The following is a 25,678-nucleotide window of genomic DNA, read 5'->3' as shown; positions in this document are numbered from 1 at the left end:
AGCCCCTCCCCAACTTGCCAGGGAGAACCCACCTACTCAGCAGAAGTAGGAAGGAAGCCTGAGGCAGCGGCAACGTCTAGAACTGCTGGGACAAGTCTGCACAGCAGACTTTCCATCTCCAATGCAGGCCGAACCCTCCAGAAGCACTCCCTGGCCAAACCCGATCCCTGCCTTCCCCCAGCCCCCCTGCAGTTCCTGTGGGCTGGACAGATAGGGCCATCTGCCTTGACCTCCCCCACTCTCCCCAACCATGTGACTCTGGGAAGTGAATCACTCACAAGCAGAAAACAAGAACCTACTATGCGCTGCATCCCTCACTAAAAGCAGCCAGACCCCCTGGCCTCGAAGCAGCTGACTGAGGCTCCCCCATCAGGACAGGACTCCACCTTGCCCTGTTCTAACCCCAAGGCCACACACCCCTGCCCCAGCGACCAGTACCAGTCTTGGTATGAAAAACACGAAAATTGGACAGTCCCAAGGAGGAGCTCCCTCCACCCCAGCAGACCTCCCCAACCTCACAAGCACAGGATCCCAGGCAGTTTCTTGGGGTTACACTTCCAACTCAGTCCAGACTCCCTTCCCAGGGCCTCTCTCAGCAATGGCAGGCCTGTCCTGGCCCACTCCCTGGACTGCGGCATCCCCTTCCTTATAAAGTTCCTGGGCTCATGCACAACCCCCACCTGCTTTTCTGGCTTTGCCACTCCTGCCTAAAACTGGGCTCAAGGCAAGCTGCAGTCCCAGGCCAGCCCCTCCTTGGGGGCCCTCCTCCCCCAACCCAGGTCTCTAACCCTTAGGGTAAGGCCCATCCAAGCAGGAAGCAAACCCCTGCAGTGCCAGGCAGAGCCAAACTGGACAGGCTTGTTTGGAAGCCCCTCACCTGGAGCCAGGAGCTCTGTGTGTGTGTATGGGCGGGGGGCTGTTCCCACCCTGTGGGATTGCAAACCTCTCCAGCCCCCGCACTAGGCGCCCTCATGGACTCTGGTGTCCACCGCATTCATGCCTGGCCAGATTCTTACTGTCGACCCCAGCAAGTTACTTCACCTCCCGGTCCCAGTCCAAGGACATGTAGTGTGCTCAACCGAGGCCGCCAAAAGGAGGCAAACCTCTGTCAGCAAGTACGCGAGGACAGACACTGGCATGTTCCAGTCCACCCACGGGGGCCTGGCACCAAGCTTGTGCTCAGGAACATTCGTTGAACAGCTGATAGAGGAGCCCCTGGGCCAGCTTCTGGTAACGCACAGCCTCGCAGGCACAGGCTCGGCATCGTGCTCCCGACTGTCTCCCTGGCCACCCTCCCACAGCTACTGACCTTCTAGAATGAAATCCAGTCACTCCCTGGCTGAAGCCCCTCACCTCCACAACTGGAATCCAGTGTTACCCCACCCATGGTATGTAACACCAATGTATCCCTTGCCACCACCATGCCCTCTGTGCTGCCCTTGTCCCCGTGCCAGCCCTTATCATGCCATCTCACAATCATTTGCGTGTCTGTCTTCCCCAGACTGAGCTCTGCAGGGCAGCGATATGTGGATATAAACCTCAGTTCTGCTCCCATCTGAGAAATGGAGGCACTAAGGCACCGACAGTCACTGAGATCACATGAGAGTGAGTGGCAGGGCCAGGGCTTCCAAGGAGCCGGAGGGAAAAGAACCTGATGTGTTATCTCCTTGATGGTGAAAGCCAGCAGGACCTGCCCAGGAGGAAGAGGAGCCCCTGCCCCCTCCCCCCCCAGGCCATCAGATCTGGGACAGTGGCTCTCAGCTCCAGTGGGCAAGACTAGGAGTGGGGTGGGGCTGACTGCTCCAGGCCAAGAGGCCAAGCAAAAGGGCAGAGCCACAGGTCCCCTGGGTAAACTGAACTTTATTCCTTCCTCACTCCTCTGCAGAACTCTCCAGAACTGCCCGGCCAGCCCTTCTCCAGGGCTAGCTGCTGATTAAAAGGCACCAGTGTCACACACACTGGCACTAGTCCCCACCAGCCCACCCCCACCTTGGCTCTGACCCTGGCAGACAATAAGGACTCCAGGAAGGCAGCAGGCCTGTCAGCTCAATAATGCAAAACCCTGTTGCTCCCAGGCCACAACAGCTGACTTCAAGTAGCTGGGAGGCCGTGGTTATTAACAAAATGAGAAATCTGATCTATGGAAAGAAAACACTACGTGAGGATTAATCCAGGACCGCAGCTCACGGAGAAGGCTGGGATGCTGGCCAGGAGCAGGGAGCAAGGACGGGATCACACTGACCTGTCCCCAGAGCAGGTCCCCGCTCAGCAGGACAGGACGCAGGGCTGCTGCCCCACCTGCGAGGCCTCCGATCCTCCTTCCAGCAATTGCAGCAATCATCTCAGGGTTGCTTTAATTAGAGGCCTGGCTCCCTCGGGCTGTTGCTTCCTCTCCTCTGTGCAGTGCCAGCAACCAGAGGGGGATTTTTCTTTTCAGGAATTGCTTGTAAAAGCTGAGTGAGTAATCTACAAGTCCCAACAGCTGGCAGGAAAACACTGCAGGGAGAAATTCTGGGCGTACACCAGCACTCAAGTCAGCCAGCCATAGAGCCCCATCAACAGGCACCCTGCAACACCCTGAAACCTGCCAGCAGAAAGCCAGGGGCCAACGAAAAGCAGATCAACCTCAGGGCTTTGGCCCCCAAGGCAGGCAGGCAGGTGGGAAGCCCCCTCCCAGCCTTCCAAGGGACCTAGAGAGTTTCACAATAAGCTTAATCGCACAGGACCTAAAGGTTCATTTGAAGGCAGGGGGGCCTACTTCTTGGAACAACCCCTGGGCCAGGGACTAAGTTCAGCCCCCAGTATCAGCCTCCTCCCACCCCCCCCCCCCACCTCGGTGCTAAGAGCCCACTAAACCAGCAATCTCACCACACAGCTTTGTCTCTTGGGGCCAGCCCGAGGCCAGCCCATCTGCTTTTTTTTTTTTTTCAGACCACTCCACCAACACTGCTCACCACGCTTACACGCTCTCTCTCCTTGAGCCAGAGCTACAGAATGGCCACATGGCCTGGCTCCTGAAAATGTCTGCTGAAAGGCCTGGGAGTTCAGACCCTGGCAGATGGGATTGGAGGGCAAGAAGCGAAGCCAGGAGCCAGGAAGCAATAAAGGCTATGTCCATAGACATCTCTCCATCCAGGGTCCCTGGAGAACAGCGCCAAGTTCAGCTTAGAAGCTCTGAGGCCCTTCCACTACCTGCCAGCTCTCCCCCTCCCCCAGCCCAAGAGGCACAGCAACCCCCAGATCAGTCAACAATCCACCCCACAAGATTCCTATGGGCAAGGGCTCTGCCCCTCCCCCCACATATGTCAGAGGGGTGGCCTCCCAGGGTTACACCCCTTCTGCTGAGAGGGGTGGGCAGGGAACCTAGCTTTCCAGATGTGCTTGGCAACTACCACTAGAAAAGACACTGAGTGAGGGTGGGGGAGATAGGAAAAGACACGGATAAATAACTTCAAAACGTTCCAGGCCAGCCGGGTCAGTACCGAGCTCCCTTCCCCATGCTGCTCTGGGTGGGGTCACTCAGAGCATTATCTGGCCTCGTCCCCTTCCCTCCATAAGTCGCTCTTCCCTGGGGAGAGGCATCCCCCCAGCCTGTCCTGTGTGAATATGAACCATCTTGGAAGATAAACAGAAAGTGACAGTCTGGGGCCCTACAGCCCCTTCCCCCTGCCAACCGACCCCCTCCCCCAAGCCCATCTCTCTTCCTGCCAAGTGGCTGCCTACAGGAGATCTGGGGGCAGGGAAGTGAGCCCACCAGCCGCAGGGCCTGGCCCTCTTGGGAGCGGCCCATGCAGGCCCGACCCTGCGAGAAGGGGACAAGGGGGCCGCAGGCGGTGCAGGGCCGCAGTCTGGAAATCGCCAAATCCCCCGGCGAGGGGCGGCCACGGGCGCAAGCCGTTTGCATAATGGGCGCCCGCCCGCCTGTCAGGCAGCGCAGCTCACCCGACGCTGTTCGGATTAGATCTCTAATGAAAAGGCACAAAGAGCAGGCGCCGCTCGCCCGCCGAACCCGCAGACCCGCGCCCGGGCCGGCCGAGGCCGGGGGGCTTTGTGCCCGGGGCTCCCCCGCCCGCGCCCGCGGGGCACCGGGCCACAAAGCCGGGCGGGGACCCGCCGGGGTCCCGCGTGCGACTCCAGCCCGGCGGACGCGCGCCCTCCACGCGCAGCCCTGCCGCCCGCGCGCGCTCACCCACGCCCCTCTCCCCGAGGGCGCGCCCCGCAGCCCGCGCCCCTCACCTCGTGTGCGTCGGCGGCGGCACTCCGCCCGCCGGCGGCCGGCCCTGCCCGCAGCCCGTCGTCCTCAGCGCCGCCCGCGCCCCGCGTCCGCCCCGTCCGCCCGCCGCCGGCCCGGCTCCCCGCCCAGCGCGCCCGAGCGCTGCTCACAGTCGCCCGCCCGGCGCCATCTTGGAAGCTTGTGACGTCAGGGCCGCCCGCTCACCCCTGACCCACATCTGAATGGACGAGCGGAGGGGCGGGGCCCGGGGGCGGGATCAGGGGCGGGGTCTCGAGCGGTCCTCTCTCTGGGCGGGGCGGTGGGGTCGACGGTGCCGTGGGGGAGGGGCGCGCAGGAGGAGCTCGGGACCCCAAACCCCAGAGCCTGCCGGAACCCCGACCCCGGGACTCGGGACGCGAACAGAACTCGCCCCGAAACTCACGGACCTCAGATTCCCCCGGACAGGAAGCCAGGTCCCCCAGAGATCCACGCCCAGCCTCCAGACTCTGGGCTGACCCCACTTTGAGCCTGAGCCTGACCCTGACCCCTCGGACCTCCCATCAGACCCCTAGAGTCCTGCGCCCCACCTCCCTCAGCGTCCCCAAACGGCGCCCCCCCCAGGGACCCCAGCCTCCAAGGCGCAGCCCCAAGGGACTGTAGGCTTCGGGTCTGGGGTCCTGGAAGGACCGGGCCGTTGGAGTCCGGAGGAGAGGGGGATCCTTCTGCCCCTGAGCCCAGCGCCCGTCGGGGCCCGGGCCACAGTCCCTCGGGCTGGCCCTACCTGCTCCCAGGGCGCAGAGGTCCCGCGCACGCAGTGCTCAGCCAGCCCCTTCCGGTGACCACGGCCTCTTGCAGGCCCCAGGGCTCAGGCAGCGCCTGATCTGGCTGCCTCGGACCCGCACTACTGGCCGTCATTCGGATGGCCGCGAGTCCTGGCCTGGCCGCTTCTCTAGAGGGTCACTCCAGGATCCCCTCTACTTTAAATGCCAGAGAAAGGAGCACACCATCGTTACAGCCCAAAAGTCCTAGAGCAACCCATATTTGGGATGTGTGTTGGGAAGTTGGCCTCTAGCTCAAGTTAGGAGCAATGACCAATTCAGTTACCCCTCACCAAACACTGAGAATGCGACGGCTCTGCCCAAATTAATGTGTAGGTTTAATGTCATTCTAACCGGACGTTTCTAAGACTTAAGGGCAAAATTCTAGGTTCACCTGGAGGAAAAAATAGCCAAAAAACAGCTATAATACCCACCACCTTGGGAACAAAAAGAAAAAAGGAGGGTGCATTTGCCCTTTCAGACATTGAAACAAATTATAAGTCTACTGCAACCCAATCGGTGTGGTACAGACCCAGACGCAGAACAGAAAGCCTAGAAACAAATCCCGGAAATGGTAAGAATAAAACAGATGGAAAAGAAGACAGCAAATACCCATGAAGAAGAAAAAGAATATCCCACAAATTTTGCTCAGTAGAGGACTCACTATTTGCAGGAACTACTGAAAAAAGAAAAAAAAGGCCAACCTGTGTACTAATCAAAGACACGCAAATTAAAACTACAAATGCCTCTTTTGCCAGACAAATTAAAAATCAAATGATAACCTTCAAACACAGGCATGAGTCTGGTGGGTGTTCATTCTCCCACACACACTGTGGGAGGTAGTACACATTGCCTCGAAATTCCTGGGCATCAATGTGGCAATGTGAGCCATAAATCTTTAAAAATGACCATACCCCTTGGACCAGTACTTGCTCTTCTGGCAATCTGTTCCAGGGAAATAAGTTTACAGACCATGTTTGGTTATTGTCACCCTAGCTGGAGCATAAGCTTGGACCCCACTGCCTACAAGGCACCTGAGACTTAATAGCCACTCAGCAATTACTTGTCTAATTTGAATTTAAAAATTAATGTGCTTATTCAAGTGTCATTTATAATAATGAAACAAAAAAAATCATAAACGGCGAAGTGTTCAACAATAGGGAATTGGTTCAATAATTCACATGAAGCGATGTAAAGCAGACACTAGAAATGGTGTTTATAAGGACAATTTGTGACCTAGAAATGTGCAAATGGTAGGATATTAAGCCCCCAAAATGCAAAATATAAAATCATGTGTCCCAATGCATGCAAAATATTGATCCATGGAGGATTGGAGAGGGATGCTGGTGAGGAGTGAGCTTCTTGGATCAGGTGGACACTTGAGACTATGTTAGCTTCTCCTGCCTGGAGGGGAGATGAGAGGGTGGAGGGTGTTAGAAGCTGGCGAAATGGACATGAAAAGAGAGAGTGGGCTGTCTCATTAGGGGAAGAGTAATTGGGAATATGTAGCAAGGTGTATGTGCGTTTTTGTGTGAGAGACTGACTTGATTTGTAAACTTTAACTTAAAAAAAATTTTTTTTTAACTTAAAGCACAATAAAAATTATAAAAAATGTGTATATATTGATCCATGGAGAAGCAACTAAAGAAAAGACATCAAAATATTTACACAGGCTTTCTCTAGGAGTTGGGGTTCTTTTTTTTAAACCTACATGTGTATTTTAAGGCATAGGTGAAAACCCTATGGAGCACAGTTCTACTCTGACACACATGACATTACCATGAATCTGAACCCACTGACAGCAATAGTTTTGGATTGGTTTTTGGTGCGCGTTTGTTACAAAAGCAACATTGCTGGTAGAAACAATTCTAGTTACACTAAAGTACATTTAAAAAAAAAAAAAAAGTACTAATTTTTCCTCTTCTCCAATCCCCACCTTTCCTCCCTGAAGCACTATGAACAGTTACATGTACCTTCACTCTTGTCTCTAACATCATGTGTCTATTCACATGTTACAAAATAGATCTTACTACTTACATTATGGAAACCCTGGTTGTGTAGTGGTTAAGTGCTATGGCTGCTAACCAAGAGGTCAGGAGTTCAAATCTGCCAGGTGCTCCTTGGAAACTCTGTGGGGCAGTTCTACTCTGTTCTATAGGGTCACTATGAGTTGGACTCCACTCAAGGGCAGTGAGTTTTTTTACTTACCTTATACTACACGTGCTTTTTGTCCCCTAAAATAGATCACAATCATCTTTCTAGTTCATTCTTTGGAGAATTCATAATTCATTCTTCAGTAGCTGCCCAATGTTTCAGAGAATGAGAGTATCATAGTTTATTCAACCTTTCCCCTTACTCATGGCTATTCAGGTTATTTACAATTTGTCGATACTACCCAAAAAAAAAAATAATTAATTAAAAAGTGTCCTTGGATATATATCTTTACATACTCCTGCCTTTATTTGTGTAGAATAGTTTCCCAGAAGTAAAAACCACAAGGGAAATGATACGTGTGCGTTTTACATTTTTGTAGGTACTGCCAGATTTATTTTCCCAAAACGTTGTAGCTATTTATATCCTACGGGTGAGTTTCTTTTTTCCTGCTTATTTCACTTTTTGAAACATTCCAAATTTTCTATACTTAGTACATATTCCTTGTAACATCAGAAAAAACATTTCCAAGGGGGTGAAAACCACAAAACGATTTCCAAATCACTGCGAGCCAGACCCGCACCATCTCTGTCCCAGTTATTGGGCAGTCCCTGCCCCATTTCTGCTAGGTACTTTGTAAAAACCCCATCATGGTTACGCCCCTCTTCTAGCTCACTATTATTTAAACTTAGAAATGGTGGGGTGGGGGGGAAGTTTTTGATAGAATATTAAATAAAAATAGAAGATTCCAAAATGTTTTCGCGGATGGCAACCCTGTAAAACTGTATGTGGGTGGAAGGTAATATGGAAATACAAAAGCCGAGCAGTGGAGACCACCTAGAACTGGTTTTGGTTTGTATTCCAACTCACTCCAGACTGTTTGTTGAGTATTGGACTTAACTTCTATCCTTGGCTGTCCTCATGGGTAATGTGGGAATAAAAATGGTACCTGCCTTGTGGAGCTCTGGGAGGACTGAACGAGAGGAGGCTCTGCAGGCAAATGCAGGAATCAGACTCCCAGGAGCACTCGGCCAAGTGTAACTCCCATTGTCTGTCAGGTAGGGTGTGTCTGGAGAAGAATACAGCTGATTTGTTATTTTTTACACCTTTCTTTAATTTGCATTTGTTGCCTTCATCCTCTTTTCACAATAAAAAAGAAAACAAACCTTAAAATATCCCGGAAGGGTAGAGTCCTACCTGTTTAGAAAATGAAAATAGAGGATGCTCAGTAAAATTTGAATTTTTTGACATAAGTATGTCCCATCCCATATCCCCTCCCACCTTTCTCCGTCCCAGGCTCAAGCCACGTGGGATAACACCTCCTGATTTCGTCTTCCACCACTGGGCATCTGCACCCGGGGCTCTTCCTACCTGGGCTGCCTTCCTCCCTTCTCCCTACCTCTTCCTGGCAAATTCTACTCAGGCTCTAGGAGTCAGCTCAGACATCACCTCCTTCAGGAAGTCTTCCCTGATCCTCAATACAGTCTGAGAGGGCAGGGAGACTGGTTCACTATAGTGGACCCAGTATCCAGCACATGCCTGGCACCAAGTTGGTTGCTCAATTAAAAATCAAATGAATGAATGGATGTATTTCCTCCAGACCCCTCTTCCCTCTTGCCACCACGGACCCTACCTGCTCCTCCCCAAACCACGAAGACTCCATTCATTGTTGTAGGTAACACAATGTGAGTGGTACACACAAGGCAGAGTGACACTGCCAGAAACCTGGCCTTTGAGTTGCTCACCTGGGAGACTGAATCTTGCAAGAGCAACAGCCTCCCCCAAAACCGGTTACTAATGTTGGCTCTCAATGTGGAGCCTTCCGCTCTATGCATAGGCACAGCACTTTACACGTCTGGACCCACGGATCCTCCTCACCCCCACGAAAGGGTTGCTGTGATGATCCCATTTTATAGATGAGAAAGCTGAGACTCACAGAGGCTAAGTCACTTGCCCAAGGTCACACAACCAAGCTCAAACTCTGGCCTCTCTGACTGCTGTGAGCTCTTAAAACAGAATATCATCTACAGAAAATTACCCCCAACTTGTACACTCTCTAAAGCAAAGGCCATGCCCCCTCTCTGCTGTCACCCCCAGCTCCAGGCAGAGCCACACACCTGACTGTCATTCAACCAACAGTTGCTGACACCAGAAATGAGGAGGATGCCTGGCTACTGAACACCACAGACACGCTTCCTGGCCTGGAAGCCCAGGGTCAAGGGAGGAACACCAACCGAATACTCATAAGGGGTATAGTGAGGGGAGGGCAGGCTGCTAGGTTCAAAACAGGGGAGCCCGCTGCCCTGGTCTGGGGTCCCTCACTGAGCCCTCCACCTGGCACCCAGTTCTTCAGCTCCAGCTTCACCTTCCTGGCCTGTCCTTCCTAGCACAGCAGCCCTTCACTCTTGGTCTGGTCCCTGCACCACCAATAAGGGCTTTCCTGATGCCTGGACATGCGTGCTCAGCCTTTCCTCTCATCCCAGTGAGCTCACCAGGAGCCAGGAGTGGCCACTGTCCGCTCTGCAGTCCAAGAACAACCTCAAGTGGGGGGCAGGGTCATGCCAGGTGGAGGATCAGGTACAAAGTCTCCATACGGTGAGTGGGCTCTTTGATGCACCCAGAAGAGTCAAGCAGGGCTGGGGTTTCAGCTTGGCCATGTGACTTAGCCTCTGTGAGCCTGTTTTCTCCTCTATAAAATGAGGATATCACAACACCCCTGTCATAGTGGGGAGAGGAGGATCAGCTGGTCCAGGCAGGGGGAGCCCAGATGTGGGAGTGTTATCTACCCAGGCCAGGCTGGGGGTATTTGTCCTGAAGGCCATGAGAGTGGCTGAAGGACTCTACTACACAGGAAAGTCAGGGTCGGATGTGTGCGGGAGGTTAGGGGAGGAGCCAATGCACTTGGTCACTGGGCCAAGGTGGCAGGGAAGACTAGGCCGCCCTGGGACTGCGGCTGAAGCTAGCGCTGCTGGCACCGGGCAGTCGGGCCAAGAAGGGTTAAAGGGTTTACGTTCAAAGTGGGCCAGGAGCTCTGCCAAATGAAAGAAGCAAGCTGCAGAACAATATGCCCGAAGCCATTTGGGTGGTTTTTAGAAACCATATATGTGCTTCCATTCATACCTATATTTGGAAATTCCTGAAGCGAGCTGGGACTGGAGACTTCCCCCAGGAGGAGGAATCTCTGCGGGTGGGTATCAGTGAGAGGACACTTTTCGCATTCAACTCAACCTGCTCCTGTAATGCTGGAATTGTCGCATCTATACGCTGCTTTGGTTATTTTCTTCTAAGGAGAATTATTATGAGATAAAGAAAAATAGAAATCTCAATGCGGTCTCCCTTTATTGGGCTTCTTGCCTGCCTACCCCCTAACTTGGTCCCAAACTCCCTCCTCTGATTCCCCCAGACCCCTGAATCACTCCCCACTTGTGCTTGGGTTCTCATTTGCCTCCACCATTAGACTGGCAGGATCTTTTCTGCATCTCTCTGTCTCAGCCTGTGACCCCTGAGCTCAGAATAGTGCTGGCCTAGGTGAATAGGTGGGTGAAGGACAGGACCTGCCATCCCTCTGAGACAGGAAAGGTAGAGATGACAGGAGAAACAGAACTTTAGTTACGGACAGGTGTGGCCCAAATCCTAGCCATGACACTGGCCAGCCAGCTGCCCTCAAAGTAGCCTCTCTTGGTCTCAGTTTTCCTGCCTGTGAAATGGGGCTTTAGCAGAACCTACCTCATTGGTTTGTGTGAGGGTAGAGGTGATTCCAGGAATGAATGGTGCAGGTAAAAGCTTTCAGGAGTTAGATGGTTGGGTCAGGGAGAACAGAGCAGTGAGGTGCCCAGGATGGAGGGTGAGGCAATGCTCCATTTCCCTAACTCACTTCCTGCCAAGCAGCTGGGGGCCAGCATGAAGAAAGCAGACCTCTCCTCAGTCACCACTTGGTGGAGGACAGGGTCCTGGGGTACCAAGAACCTCTGGGGGCCATGAGCTCTCCATGTCTCCAGAGGGGTGAGCACTGAACCAGTTCCACAGACATGGGAGCATTGTGGACGCTAGCTGCTGCCAAGTCGGCCCCAACTCATGGTGACCCCATGTGTGACAAGATCAGACCAATGTGATCCACAAGTTTTCATTGGTTAATTTTTGCAAGTAGATTGGCAGGCCTTTCTTCCTAGTCTTCTTAGTCTGGAAGTTCTGCTAAAACCTGTCCAGCATCATAAAATAGCAACATGGAATTCTCCACTCACGGATGGGTGGTGCCTGCACTTGAGGTGCATTGGGCAGAAATCCAACCCAGGTCTCCTGCACGGGAGGGGAGAATTCTACCACTGAACCGCCGTTGCCACCCTAAACCAAACCCGTTGCTGTGAAGTCATTTCCAGTTCGTGGCAACCCCATGTGTATCAGAGTAGACATGTGCTCTGTAGAGTTTTCGAGGACTAATTTTTTGAAGTAGATCAACAGGTCTTTCTTCCGAGGCACCTTTAGGTGGACTCAAACTGCCAACCTTTCGGTTAGCAGCCAAGCACATTCACCGTTTGCATCACCTGGGGCTCCTGGGGGGCACTGTTGTCATATGTGTCAAGTCAATTCGGAATCATAGTGACCCTATAGGACAGAGTAGAGCTGTCCCACAGTGTTTCCTAGGCTGTAATCTTTATGGGACAGATCTCCAAGTCTTTTTTTCTCCCATAGAGCTGCTGGTGGGTTCAAACCACTGACGTTTTGTTTAGGAGGCGAATGTTTTAGCCATTGCACCAGCCAGGGACTCCTGGAGGAGCACTAAACCAAACCAAACCCATTGCCATCGAGTCAATTCCGACTCATAGCGACCCTATAGGACAGAATAGAACTGTGCCCGTAGGGTTTCCAAGGAGCAGCTGGTGGATCCAAACTGCCGACCTTCCGGTTAGCAGCCGAGCTTTTAACCGCTGTACCACCAGGGCTCCATGTCCTAGCTTTCTTCGAGGAGCCCTCTTCTATTCCAGGACCAGAAGGCCTCCCCAGGTGGCTGGGGAGGGGCCGCTCCCCCAGAGCCAGGGCACCAGGAAGCCCCCTCAGGCAGCAGTCTGGGTTGCAGTCACCAGGGGCCACTGGGCCCAGGGCCCTTATCTTGCCTGACCTTGTGGAGGCCAACCACTCCCTCCTTCTGGAAAATGTGGCCTCCTGCCCTCTCCCAGGCTGCTTTCTCCTTAAATCCTGCTGGTCCCAGGGTGGGGCCTCAGTGCTGGCTTCTGCCCCTTGGCCCACCGCCCCTGGTCCCTTTGCAGCTCAGCAACCTCCCAGCTGACTCAGCAGGTTCAAGCTTGCCTCTGCAGGCCCTCCCCCACCCCCCCAGGCTAGCTTTCTGAGTACCCCCTTGCCCAAGCTCTAAGTGCAGGCCACTCCCCACACCTCCAGCCCTCTCCCAACCTGCCTTGCCAATTTGAATTCCTGATTGTCCCTCCCTCTGTCCTCTTCTCTAGACCTAGGTCTTGCCCCTGCCCCAGGGGTGGGGGAGGGGTCCTCCAGATAAGGGCATGGGAGAAGGGACACACCTGGGCTCCAATCCTGACTCTGCCACCACTTTGCTGAACAACCATGATGAATGACCTCCCCTCTCTGAGCCCGAGTTTCCCCATCTGTAAAATGGTGACATAATGACACTGTCTGGGATACTTGCCAAGAGCATTAGGTAAGCTAAGGCACATGGTGAGGGCTCAGTAGAGGCCATTTCTCATTGGGGAGAGGGGTCCACAAGACCTCTAGGACAACAGTTTTTTTTGGGTGATCTCTCATCTACCAATCTTTCCTGTCAGGAACGGGTCCGGGCACAAACGCTGATGTCTGCTCCACGCCAGGTCCGGACCCTTCACTATAGGTGTAACATGGAGGAAGACAGTCTGATGGGGGAGTAAGCAAGTAATTCCAGGGCACAGGGACAATGCCCGGGGGCTGTCCCAGCACGTGGGAGGGGCAGCTAAATCCAGTAAGGGAGGGCAGTGTTGAAGGACACCTTAGAGTGGCAGTTGAAGGGCCAGGACAGCCAGAAGGCCAATTTTAGGAAAGAGGAAGTTGAGACTAAGAGGGTCAAGAAGTGAAGGAAAGGCCCAAGGTCACTCAAATAAGAGGTGGTAGGCCAGGATTCAGAGTCAACCCCCACCCCACTCTAAGGCTAAGCAGGAGGAGCCTAGCCACCATCAGGGTCCCCCGGCCAGAGCATCCTGCCCAAGGAGTGTAGCCAGTGGGGTCCCCCAGGCTAAGGTCAATGTCCTGGGGGTCTGGTCAGGCAGACGTCAGCCAGCCAGGAGGTCAGGATGGTTTGAAGGAAGTTTACCTGGGGACTCCACAGCCCTGTGAGAGGGCAAAATGGGGCACACAAGCCTGTAGCTAGACATCAGAGGCCAGGGACTTAGGGGAGTGGGGAATCCAGAGCCCTTGGGCAGAGGCAATTAGTGGTCCTTCACACACAGGGCATTCTAGCCCTGGGGGGGCAGACCCACTGCAGATTCCACTGCTGCCAGGGGCAGGGACAGAGGGGCTGAGCCTGGGGGCTGACAGGACCTGCAGGCTGGCTGGGGTGTCAGCTGGTACCATCATGGCCCCAGGAACCCTCCTTCCTTGAGAAAGTTCCTCGGGCAGGCTCCATCTGCTACATGCCTGGTTTCACAGACTGGGGTCGGTCCAGTGTATTCTGCATTAGACAGAACCCCTGACCTCCCATGGCTCCTATCCAGCCCCCAAATCTGACCTCCTCAGGGATGAGACAGGAAGGAGGTATGCAAGGGGCAAAGAGCTTCAAGTGGGCAGCGGAGTTCTCTCTGAGCCGTTCATCACGTCCCTCACGTTGTGTTCTTGAGAGCTCTTTTCCAGATTTCCTGTAACGGCTCTGAAGTTAATCAGGGAGCGGCAGGTGGGGGGGGGGGGTGGTCACAAAGAGAATGTAAAAGTGATGGATGGGCTGGTCCCAGGGGTCTGGGTGTGGCGGGGTCCCTGGGGAAGGTGGGTCTCCTCGTCTGTGAAGTGGGGTGACCCATGCCAACCTGGTTGGGAGTGGGAGCAAGGAAAGAGACCCTGATGAGAAAGGATCTACATAAAATCTCTTCTGGGAGGGCTGACGAAGGTGCTGGGACCTGCCCCAACCAGAGGCCCCTAAGCAGGGGCCGATGGAGCAGCAGCGACAGGCTCAGTGACTCTTGCCCCAGAGCTGTCTGGACCTTTGCCCACTCGGTAGTCTTCTCTGCCCTCTGGCCAGCCAGCTTTCCACCACCCTCAGCCCCCTCCTAGGCAGGTTCAGACAGGCTTTGGGCCTCCTGGTTGTCCAGTCAGCTGGTGAGGGGGTGTGCTGGTGTGTCGCCACAGCCAGGCACACCCACAATCTTGCACCTGCCTCCTTCCTGCCCCACCCTCTCCCCAGCCCTCCAGCAGCCAGCCCACCTCACTAGACCTGTGGCCTCACCATGCCCCTGCTCAAAGTCTTCAGGTTCTCAGGACCCCCAGGGGAACCCAGTCCCCTACCCTTGTGCCCATACCTGGCCCTGGGCCAAAGACTGTGCACACATGAGCTTCTCAAAATCACAGATGAAGAAACTGAGGCTCAGGGAGGCCTCCCAGCTATCCACTGGCAGGTCAGACTCAGTCTTCCAGGTTCCTAAGCCCAGCTGCTTCACCATGCTATGGCTAGCCTCCCTAGTCCACTGGGACTTACTCTTCCTTATTGATGCACCAAAACTCTCCAAGGCCTCCTGGGAACTAGGATTTGGGGGCAAGGCACAAGAAGGGTGAGGAGGGACATCAGACTTGCCAGACCTGACACCTTTCCAGCTCCACTGGAAGGAAGGCCCCTATGGGTAACTTGGGGGGGTTCCTCAGGGTGCTCTGAGGAGGGAGGGGAGGACAAGGCTGGGCAGGGCCTGGTTCTCGGACCCACAGGTCAAAATTGCACTTCCTGCTATAGGGTCACTATGAGTCAGAATCAACTCGACGGCACTGGGTTTGGTTTTGGTTTGCTCACTTCTATGCTGGTGCTCCTGGCCAGAGCAGGCAGGTGTGGGCCCAGGTGTGCAGTCCCTGCTGGAGAAATCCCCTGGTGCATCCAGTCTGCCCCCTGGTGGCTGCATGCGGAAGCACGGGGACACACCTTGTGGCCCTTCTAGAGGACGCCCACACCAGTGAGGGGGCACCTTTCCCCAATCCCTTTCCCCCTTCCTATGCCTCTGCCCTCCTAACCCACTGCCATTGAGTCGATTCCAACTCATAGCGACCCTATGGGACAGAGTAGAACTGCCCAGTAGAGTTTCCAAGGAGCACCTGGCAGATTTGAACTGCCAACCTCGGTTAACAGCCGTAGCACTTAACCACTACGCCACCAGGATTTCCGTCTGCCCTCCTAGTTCCCCCAAAAGTGCAATGCCTCATTATCCTCATGCCTCCTCAGGACCTTGGATTCTGCTGTGGCCCAGGATGCTCTCCCCCTCCCTGGCACTGTTGTCCACATCCTTGTCCCACTGAAGAATGGCCTTCTCTCCACGGGTACCTACCCAGGCCCTGTGGTCAGAATAGCAAAGACTTCCTTTCTGCCAAGAATCCACTGCTCTGTTGTAGTGTGTAGAGCAGCTTGGTGTGCAGTGTGCACGCACAGGGTGCAGGCTGGGGTCTGATCTTAGCCCAGGACCGACAGCCAGAGGGCAGTAACAAACTGCTTATTCATTAACCCATCTCACAGTTATTGAGGACCTACTATGAGGACATCATGTTTTTGGTGAAGTAGAACCCATTGCCATAGAGTTGATTCTAACTCATGATGACCCCATGTGTTACAGGGTAGACCTGAGTTCTATAGTGTTTTCTTGGTCTTTATAGAAGCGGCTCAACAGGCCTTTCTTCCGTGGTGCTGCTGGATGGATTTGAATCCCAACCTTCTGGTTAGTAGCCAAGCACAAACCATTTATGCCACTCAGGAACCCAACACACATTTATGAAGGACATACTACGTGCTAGTTGGAAACCCTTGTGGCATAACGGTTAAGTGCTATGGCTATTAACCAAAAAGGTTGGTAGTTCGAATCCACCAGGTGCTCCTTGGAAACTCTCTGGGGCAGTTCGACTCTGTCCTCTAGGGTCGCTATGAGTTAGAATTGACTCGACAGCAACGGGTTTATTTTTTGGTTTTATGTGCTAGTTGGTACATAGTAGGACATCATGGTTGGTAAAGTAGAAGGTTGGTGAAAATAATGGAATCCTTCAATGATATGGATTGACACAATAGCCACAACAATGGGCTCCAACATATAAAAAGTCAAGCAGATGGCACAAAACCAAGCACCTGTTTGTTCTCTAATGCAGAAGGTTGCCGTAAGTCGGAGACCACTCTTCAGCAGCTGTTATGAATTGTGTCCTCAAAAGATATGTGTGGACTTTGAAATGTGGCGTCTGGGGTCTTAAAAGCTAACAAGCGGCCATCTAAGATGCATCAATTGGTCTCAACCCACCTGGAGCAAAGGAGAATGAAGAACACCAAGGTCACACGACAACTAAGAGCTCAAGAGACGGAAAGGGCCACATGAACCAGAGACTTACATCATCTTGAGACCAGAAGAACTAGATGGTGCCTGGCCACAACCGATGACTGCCCTGACAGGGAGCGCAACAGAGAACCCCTGAGGGAGCAGGAGATCAGTGGGATGCAGACCCCAAATTCTCATAAAAAGACCAGACTTAATGGTCTGACTGAGACTAGAGGAATCCTAGCGGTCATGGTCCCCAGACCTTCTGTTGGCACAGGACAGGAACCATCCCCGAAGACAATTCATCAGACATGAAAGGGACTGGACAGTGGGTGGGAGAGAGATGCTGATGAAGAGTGAGCTAATTATATCAGGTGGACACTTGAGACTGTGTTGGCATCTCCTGTCTGGAGGGGGGATGGGAGGATAGAGAGAGTTGGAGGCTGCCAAAGTTTTCACGAAAGGAGAGACTGGAAGGGCTGACTCATTAGGGGGAGAGCAAGTGGGAGTAAGGAGTAAGATGTATATTAATTTATATGTGACAGACTGACTTGATTTGTAAACGTTCACTTGAAGCTCAATAAAAGTTAATTAAAAAAAAAAAAGGATATGTGTGGTAAATTCTAATCTCTATGCCTTTGGCTATAATCCCATTTGGTAATGGGTTGTCCTTTTTATGTTAATGAGACAGGATTAGTGTAAAATGTGTTTTGAGTCAATCTCTTACAAAATATAAAAAGAGGAGATTAAGGAAGCAGAGATGGAGGATGAGAGATGCCAGGACACATGAATATCGCCCAGGATCAGGAGCTCAAATAGACAAGGACCTTCCTCCAGAGCCGGCAGAGAGAGAAAGCCTTCCCGTAAAGCTGGCATCCTGAATTTCAACTTACAGTTTCTTAAACTGTGAGAAAATAAATTTGTTAAAGCCACCCACTTGTGGTATTTCTGTTATAGCAGCACTCTGTTAATAAGACAGCAACTAACAGCAACACTGTGTGCCAGACAGTGAACAAGCCAGAGCAAGGCCCTGCCCTGTTGTCCTTCATTTTGAGAGTGCGTGAATTCAAGTTTCTAGTCTCTTGCTAAGGAGCCCTACTGGCACAATGATTAAAGCGCCTGGAGATTCAAACCCACCAGGGGTTCTGAGGGAGAAAAGACCTGGCGATCTCCTTCCATAAAAATTACAGCCTTGGAAACCCTATCGGGCAATCCACTCTGCCTTTACGGTCGCTGTGAGTCAGAGATCGGCTCTATGGCACACAACAACAGTCTCTTGCTAGGGGGCAGTGGTAGAATTCTCACCTTCCATGTGGGAGAACCAGGTTCAATTCCAGCCAAGGCACCTTGTGCATGGCAACCACCTATCGGTGATTGGAGGCTTGTGTATTGGTATGATACTGAACAGGTTACAGTGAAGCTTCCAGACTAAGAGGGACTAGGAGGAAAGGCCTGGAGATCTACTTCAGAAAATCAGCCAATGAACACCCTATGAATCACAATGGTTTGATCTGCTACAGATCAATCAATCATAGGGATGGTGCGAGACTAGGCAGCGTTTCGTTCTTTTGTGCATGAGGTCACCATGAGTCAGAGTGGCTCAATGGTAGCGAACAAATGTCCTGCTAGATTGTAGTTACTTTTCTGGAATCACACTTATCCCCACCCCTCAGCCCTGGGTGGTCCACAAGCTCCCTTGACTGGCACCCATGAGCCATGAAGAAGTTGTCCTGTTGCTCTGTCCTCAGGCTCCTCTTTGGGCGTGGTCTCACCACAGGTCTGGCGCTTTGAAAATGGCGAAAGCTGGTGCTCTCAGCTGTGCTCAGCACTGGGGCTGTGGGTCACTGGCACAAAAAGAGGAAGGCAGTGGCTGCCTGTGGAGGCTCAGGAGTTCCCTTCTTCAGTCAGTGGCTCAGAGCCCCTGAGCCCGTTTTCCCACCTGTAAAGATGAGTTACTGAGCCTGCCAGGAGACCAGCCAGGCCCACAGTCGGGGAAGAGCGAGGCCGGCTCCGCCCTTCCTGAGCCTGCTGCCTTCTGCTCACAGCGGTCAATTTGTGTGAACAGACCCACCGCACCCCATTAGCCCATGTGGTCTCTGCGGATAATGCACCACCAGTGTGCCACTCTGAGACACCCCTTGGTCCTGCCCCTTCCCTGTTCCTGCCTTCAGCTCCAGGGACAGTGTGGTGGAACTCTTGGGACCCAATCCACCAACTTCCCACAGACCAGGTCCGTGCTCCAACCCTTCCTGTCCTTTCCCCCAGGGCCCTGGCTCTGGGAAAACACTGTCTTCCCACACTGCCTTTGTAAACACAGATGCAGCCCAAAGCCAGGACTCCTAAGACGGTAGGTGGGAACGTTGGGGCGTGCCCCAAACACCCCATGGCCACCAGGGTTATCAGCGCAATCCCTGCTGGGTACCCCCAGGCCTCAGCCCAGGGGCCAATGCAGGGATCTGGGGATCAGATGGAGACTCCAGGGTGCCCAGTACAGGGCAAGCTTTGGGGAGCCTCCTTAAAGAAGCTGGGGACAGTAGGCACACATGCCGAGGTCTTTAGACAACCTCCACAGGGACCCATCTCCAAGCCAGCAGCCTTCTCAGCAGCCCCCTTCATAACTAAGCCAGGAACTGCACCACTCAGAAATGCCCCACCTGACATCATTGTTGGGCATCAAACAGAAGCTGGGACAGATGACGGCCCCTCTTGGACCTCCCACCTCCATCCTCCCAGAGGGCCTGGGAAGACCATGAGAGGACGCAGCTCCCAAGCTCTGTGACCTTTGACAAGGGGGGCTCCTTTGAGCCTTAGGTGGCTCGTCTGTAAACTGGGGCAAAGAAGGATATGCCCTCCTTGAGGGGGGACCCTCCAAAGCTCCTGGTGGAGAGTCCATCAAAGCCATGTGGAGTGGGACACCAGCCAGAGACATCCACCCTTCCTGCCACCGAGGGCTCACAGTGACGCAGCCAGCCTACAGACACCCTCACGGAGGCCTGGCCCTGCTGAGCCTGGGAGCCAGCTTCTCAGCTTGGCTAGTGGCCACTTTGCAGCTTGGCTGGCTGGCAGACCTCGAGCTGGGCTCACCCCAAAGAGTCCAGGGGTGCCCTACACTCCCCAGCTAGGCCCCTGGACAAAAGAGAGATGGCAGGGAAGACAGGGTTGTGTTTTCTTTGTGTTTTAACTTCTAAAATATTGTTTCTCTAAGAACATTTTAATGAGGGGCTGAACATGAGATAGGAAAATAACATTCTGATCACTTTTTTTTTTTTCAAGATGCAGACTTTTCTTGAGACTTTCATACAAGGAAATGGATGAATGATGTCAAACTCCTCAAGAAAACACAAGTTGACCACAGACAAAGGCACTTCTCAAAATACCTACTATCGTTATGTATGGTCCAACAGACTCTTGGGGCTTCGAGTTTTGTTTTCTTTTGGAAACGACTCCACTCGGACCTAAGCCCTGCCATTCTCAGGGGTAAGGGGACATGTGGTAGGGCCATCGGTTTGAACTGTGGCACTTGGGGCAGATGCTGCTGATGGAGACTATGGGGGGGAGTGTAAAGGTCCAAGTGCTTGCTGTCTTCTTGGTCTGGGAGTGGGGAGCCAGAGGCTCTACCCTGACTGGATCTTCACTCACTCCGTGTGGAAGGACATGTAATCCAGGAGGTGGGCTGGAACCAGGCCCCAGTGGCCTCCTGACTCCCCATAGTAGAATCCCTGGTCGTCCACAGGCCCGTGGACTGTGACCATGTCCCCTGCCCTCAGAGCCAATTTGTCCTTTGCCCGGCCCTCCGCTTGCCTGTCTCTGGGGTCATAGTCCAGAGCTGCCATCATGGTCTTTGGGGTCCATGATGGGAGTCTCCTGGGGTTCCTTTGAGCCATGGGGAAGGAGCCCACAGAGCTCAAGTGCCCTTGAGCCAGCAGATGTCGCCTCCCATTGGTCCATTCCACACCCGCCTTTGACTCGGCCACCAGGTGCCCAGGGATGTTGCCCACCTGCCCACCACACTCTCCTCGGTAGAAGCCATTGGGGTCTTGAGACCCCCACACCCTCAGCAGCTGCCCTTTCTGAAAGGCCAGCTTCTCCTCTGCAGCCTGAGGGTTGGCAGACATCACTAGGGGGTCGTAATCAAAGAGGGCCACGAAGACCCTGGCTGGAGAGTCCGACTCCTGCCCCAGCCATGTGGGGTCAACCCTAGACATCTCAATGACTTTGCTGGACAGAGCTGGACACAGCACCGAACTCGGCTCATGGATCTGGTGCTGTTGCTTGCCCCCCAATGCCTGTCCTTGCCCACTCTGAGTCCTGAGTGCCTCCCTCTGCCCTTGCGGCTTTGCGCCCCATGCGTGGACACACACTTCCTTCTCCTCCAACATTTTGTGGCAGTCAGATACATACTGCTGGCTGGCACCTTGCTGGGCAGGGCCAGATATCTGGGCATCTTGCTTTTGCCTGAGGGCCTTCTCCAGGGAAGCGTTGCACTGACACAGCGTTTTCATCGACCCACACTCAGGAGAGGGATGCATGCGTCCTGGAGCCAGGGTTTTGCTGGTGCCCATGTCCTGGTAGTGATTTTCTTCCCCCACAGCCTGGCTGCCGGGTAGTGGCTGCCTGTGGTCCTGGACACTCTTCTGGAAGAGCAGGTCCTTCCTGCAGACCTCCCAGGCCTCTCGGGGCCCCTGGGCTTGGCTGCTAGCCCCCGAACATGGACACTGTCCTTCTGAACTCAGTGTGGGCACTGGGGACCACCTCCTTGGGGGTTCTTCAGGGAATGCTCCTAGAAACTCCACCTGCGGCCCCCCACAGCTTCTGGGGGCGTGGGGATTGGCCTTGGCACTCAGAGGAGCTAGTAATGGATTCTGAGCGCAGACAGGGAAGGTGACTCTGCAGGTAGATGGGTCGCCAAAGGTGTAGTCAGAGGGAGAGGTCTTGTGCAATCGGTGGCAGGTAAAACAGTCCTCTGGAATTTGGGCTGGCACCGAATCTAGGGACTCACCACAAAGGGACATGGTTCTAACTGAGACCTTCTGGCATGTCAAGGGTACCTGCAGCCGTGAAAAGTCCAGCAGGGTGCTCCCAGCGGTGGCATCAGCCACTTCGGCAATCTTGAGCCCATCAGCATACACAGCATAGCCTGTGACCTGGACCCCATTGGAGGACCCAGCTGAGTCGATGGTCACAGGGAGCCAGCTGACCACAAAGAGGCCTGGTGAGGAGTGGTGCTCCACCAATACATCCAGTGGAGGGTCAGGGGGTCCAGCCAAGGGCGTGGCAAAGGTGATGGTGGAGGACATGGTTTCCCAGGGTAGCTGCAGCAAGTCCCATGGCAACTGTACCTCCACCCGTGCCTGGTATCTGGTAGCAGGACACAGGCTGTGAAAGGTGTAGCAGCTCACACCTGCTGGGGTCAGCGCGTGCTCCTGGTCATCCAGGTACACCATGTGGGGGTGACTGCTGCTGCTGCAGACCCAGGTGATCTCGACAGATGTGGCTGTGACACTCTGCAGGCCTAGTTGCATGGGGGCCACACAGAGGGGCCCCCTGCACCCTAGAAGGGCTCTGGAAAAGCCAGGTTCCCCCACATGCTGCAGCAATCCCAGTCGGTAGGCTTCCATCGTGGCATCCACGATCCCCACTGCCACTTCTGTCTTGGAGCCCACCTTGGTCACCGGGTATGACCCCGTGTCTGCCGCAGCCTGGCTTTTCCCAGGTAACAAGCTGAGACTCGTGTCTTCCTGTGAAGCTCTGCCCTGCCCTGCTGGGAGTGAAATGGGGTCAAGGTTGGGGGACTTGGAGGGGAGGCAGTCCAGAATGTCACTGTTTGGGACCTGCTCCACCAGGTTGGAGGGCACCAGCCCCTGTGGGCCATCCTCAAGCTCCCCCTTATAGAAGCCATCCTCATCCATGTCCCCAAAGATGTACAGATAGTTCCCAGCTGTGAGGGGCAGCTCCCCCTTGGGGTGCTCATTAGGCCCCTCAAATGGGTTGTAGCTATATCGAGCCAGGAAGATCTTGAGCTTGGAGGTGGTGTGGGCCTCTAAGCCCCCTATGTCCAGGGTAGGGGACACATTGTCCAGCTCCAGGTCATCCACCTCGCTTGCTGTGTCCAAGTCCAGATTAGGGCAGGATGGCACAGTGGCCCACATGGACTCCATCTCTGAGGAGGAGTTAGAGCTGGCTTTCCTGGCCTGGGGCCTAGAGTCTGGAGGCCAGTCAGCAGGGACTCTGGTTGGTACTTGGGGATCACTGGCTGGCTTCCCAAGGGCAACTTGGCTCTCTGGCGGTGAGGCTTCCCTGTTCTGCTTGTCCCTGCTGGGCGGGGAGAGTGCTTGGTCTTCAAGCCCTGGTTGGTGCTTGGGCCTTCTGCTGCCCCTGGCTTGGGACTTAGGGACTTGGGTGGCCTCCTGGGGCTGACACTGCAGTGCCTGAATCTCCTCCCGGGCAGCCTGGAGGTCCCGCAGGGCATTCTTCAGGTCGTGCTGCAGCTGCTGCTGCCTGTCCTGCCCGCGCGCCGCCTGCTGAAGCAGCTGCTCCGCCAGCAGACCCGCGGCGTTGCGCTCCTGGCACGCGCGGCCCAGCTGCCCGCGCACGTCGCTGTTCTCGGCCTCCACCTTCCGCACACAGTCGGCCTGGGCCTGCAGCCGCGCGTTCTCCTCCGCCAGCCAAGCGCCCTCGCGCAGCGCCGCCTCTAGCTGCGCCTCGGCCTCGTCGCCTCGTCGCCGCGCAGCTGCCGCCTGCGCTCCCAGCTCCTCGCACTCGCGCCGCCGCGCGCCCAGCTCGCACTCCAGCTCCTGCACCTGGCGCCGCGCCTCCTCGCAGGGTGCGCTCTGGACGCCCGCCTGGGCCCGGGCGCCGCCCTGGCCCTGTTGCACCGTCAGCTGCCTTTGCAGGCGCAACACCTCCCGCTGGGATTCGCGCAGCAGCCGGTCCAAGTCGCTGACACTGAGCAACTGTGTGCCAGGGGCGCCGCCTCCAGGGAGCGGGGAGCTGGCGAGGCCGGAGGCAAAGCGCGCCTGCAGCTGGTGGCACTCCTGCCGCAGCTCCTCGATCTGCTTGTCCTTGGCCTGCAGCGCGCTCGCCTGCTCTGCCAGGTCCCGGGTGCACTGGCGCACGAAGGCCTGGCACAGCCCCAGGTCTGCGCGGCTCTCACCCGGCACGGGCGCGCTCATCGCTCGCAAGTTGGTCTCCTGCAGCTTGCGGGCGCGGTCCTCCAGGCGCCGCGCCAGGCCACTCAGTTTCGCGTTCTTCACCTTGAGCTGCTTCACCTTCTCGTCCGCCTGGTCCGGGAAGCCGGCGCGCCGCAACTGGCTGTTCTCCTCGCTCAGGACCGAGCAGCGGCGGGCCAGCACGTGCAGCGCCTCGGCCAACTCCGAGTTCCGTTTCACCAGCGCAGGATAGTCCAAGCTCAGCGAGGAGGTCAGGGCCTCGCAGGCCTGGCTCCCCGAGCCTTCCGCGCCTCGCGGGTCACCAGCTTTTCTGTGCTCCGACGGTGGCAGGGGCGGGGGCGGGGGCGGTGGTGATGATGATGGTGGTGGCGGCGGCGGCGGCGGCGGCTGGGGGCTCGGGGAATCCGGGATGGAGGCATCTGGCAAGGAGGAGGTTCGCTCCTCGGGTTTGGAGTCCTTGGGACGACTCCAGGTGCTGTCGAGGGAGCCGGACTGCGCGGGGGACAAGGAGTCTACGGAGCTGGCGCGCGTGGGGAGCAGGCCACCGGAGGAGCTGGAGCGTGCAGTGCGCACCAAGTCAAGGGAGCGGGAGCGCACGCGGGTGCCGGTGCTCAAGCTGTGAAGTGATCCTCGTCGACAGGTTGGCTCTGGGCGGCGGCTGGCGGCCTCGGGCTGCGGCTCTTCCGAGACATGCACGGCCCGGGGTTCGGGTGGCGCTGACAAAGCGGGGCGCCAGGGGAAGTGCTCCAGGATGTACTTGAGGAAGAGTTGGCGCGACACGTCGAGCTCCGCCTGCAGGTGGCGGATGCGCGCGGCCTGCTCGCCGTCGGTCTCCCAGCGCAGCTGCGCCAACACGTCTTGCAAGCGACAACGGCACTGTGCGGCCGCCGCCTCGGGCGCCCCCGCGCGGCGGCAGTGGCCGCGGTTCACCAGCTCCTCGGCCAGCTGGCGCTGCAGCTCCCGGGCCTGGCGCACCACACCGTCGCGCTCGCGATGCAGCACCTGCTGCAGCTGCCGCATCTCGGCCTCCTTCCAGCGCAGCAGCTGCCGGATTTCGGCCTCGCGCTCCCGCAGCACTGCCTCCTGCAGCTGCCGCAGCTCCCGGCAGCGCTGCGCCTCCCACTTGGAGCGCAGGTGGTCCGCCAGCTGCTGCCGCTCCCGCTCGCCTGCCTCTCGCAGCTGGCGCTCCTGGGCTGCGAAGCGCCGCCGTTCCGCCCGCCCGCGCGCCCGCTCCGCCTCCAGCTCGGCCCGCAGCTTTTCCAGCTCTCGCCTCTGCTCTTCCAGCACCGCTGCCGCCGGGCCCGGGCTACCCGGCTTCTTGGGTGACGCGCGGCCGCCCCCCAAGGGGTTGGGATAGTCCTTGGTCATGGTGGCCGCGGCCTGGCTAGATGCCTGACCTCACCTGGCCGAGGCCGCCGCTCACCAACTGCCACCGCCCGGGCCGCAGCCAACCGTCCCGCGCGCCTCTTCCGGCTCCCCCTGTGGGTCTCCGCGCGCCCCTTCCGCCCTTGGACAGGTCTTCCCCACCTCTGAGGGCCGCGCGACTTGCGCCCTTCTTCCGGCTGTCTGTCTAGCCTGGTTCAGGCTCCCTATGCCCAGGCTCAATCCAGCCAGTTTCCCTCCTGGGATGCCTGGGGTCTCTGCCCTCTGGCTCCCCCTTTTCCTGCTCCTGGCACCAACTCCTTTGTGACCTGTCCCAAGCACCCTCCCAGGCACTGTGCAATCCTTTCCAGGCCAAGGCCCTCAGTGGGAAGCCCCTGACCTATCCCCTGGGACCTGGAGAAAGGGGCTGTGTGAGGGAAGATCATGGCTGGAGTGTAAGCTGACTGGGGCTGGCCTGGCCTGGGG

At 55.8% G+C, this 25,678-nt stretch overlaps 2 protein-coding genes across 2 annotated transcripts in view; both read right to left on the bottom strand.

Moving 5' to 3' along the window:
- HIC2 (HIC ZBTB transcriptional repressor 2) overlaps positions 1-4,311 on the bottom strand; it is a 30,169-nt gene extending 25,858 nt beyond the window's left edge. Inside the window, exon 1 of the mRNA XM_049867022.1 lies at positions 4,237-4,311. The gene's annotated coding sequence lies outside the window, so the exon portion shown is untranslated. The remainder of the gene's footprint in view (positions 1-4,236) is intronic.
- A 15,985-nt stretch (positions 4,312-20,296) lies between these two features.
- On the bottom strand, positions 20,297-25,198 carry LOC126066077 (RIMS-binding protein 3C-like). The gene has a single exon (XM_049866898.1). It carries the CDS (start codon positions 25,196-25,198, stop codon positions 20,297-20,299), a length of 4,902 nt encoding a protein of 1,633 aa, XP_049722855.1.
- Between the last annotated feature and the right edge of the window lie 480 nt (positions 25,199-25,678).

Source organism: Elephas maximus, chromosome 22 (assembly GCF_024166365.1).
Source record: "Elephas maximus indicus isolate mEleMax1 chromosome 22, mEleMax1 primary haplotype, whole genome shotgun sequence".
Classification (NCBI taxonomy): domain Eukaryota; kingdom Metazoa; phylum Chordata; class Mammalia; order Proboscidea; family Elephantidae; genus Elephas; species Elephas maximus.
The sequence above is the reverse complement of the archived record's forward strand: the minus strand, read 5'-3'. Positions and strand labels throughout refer to the sequence as shown.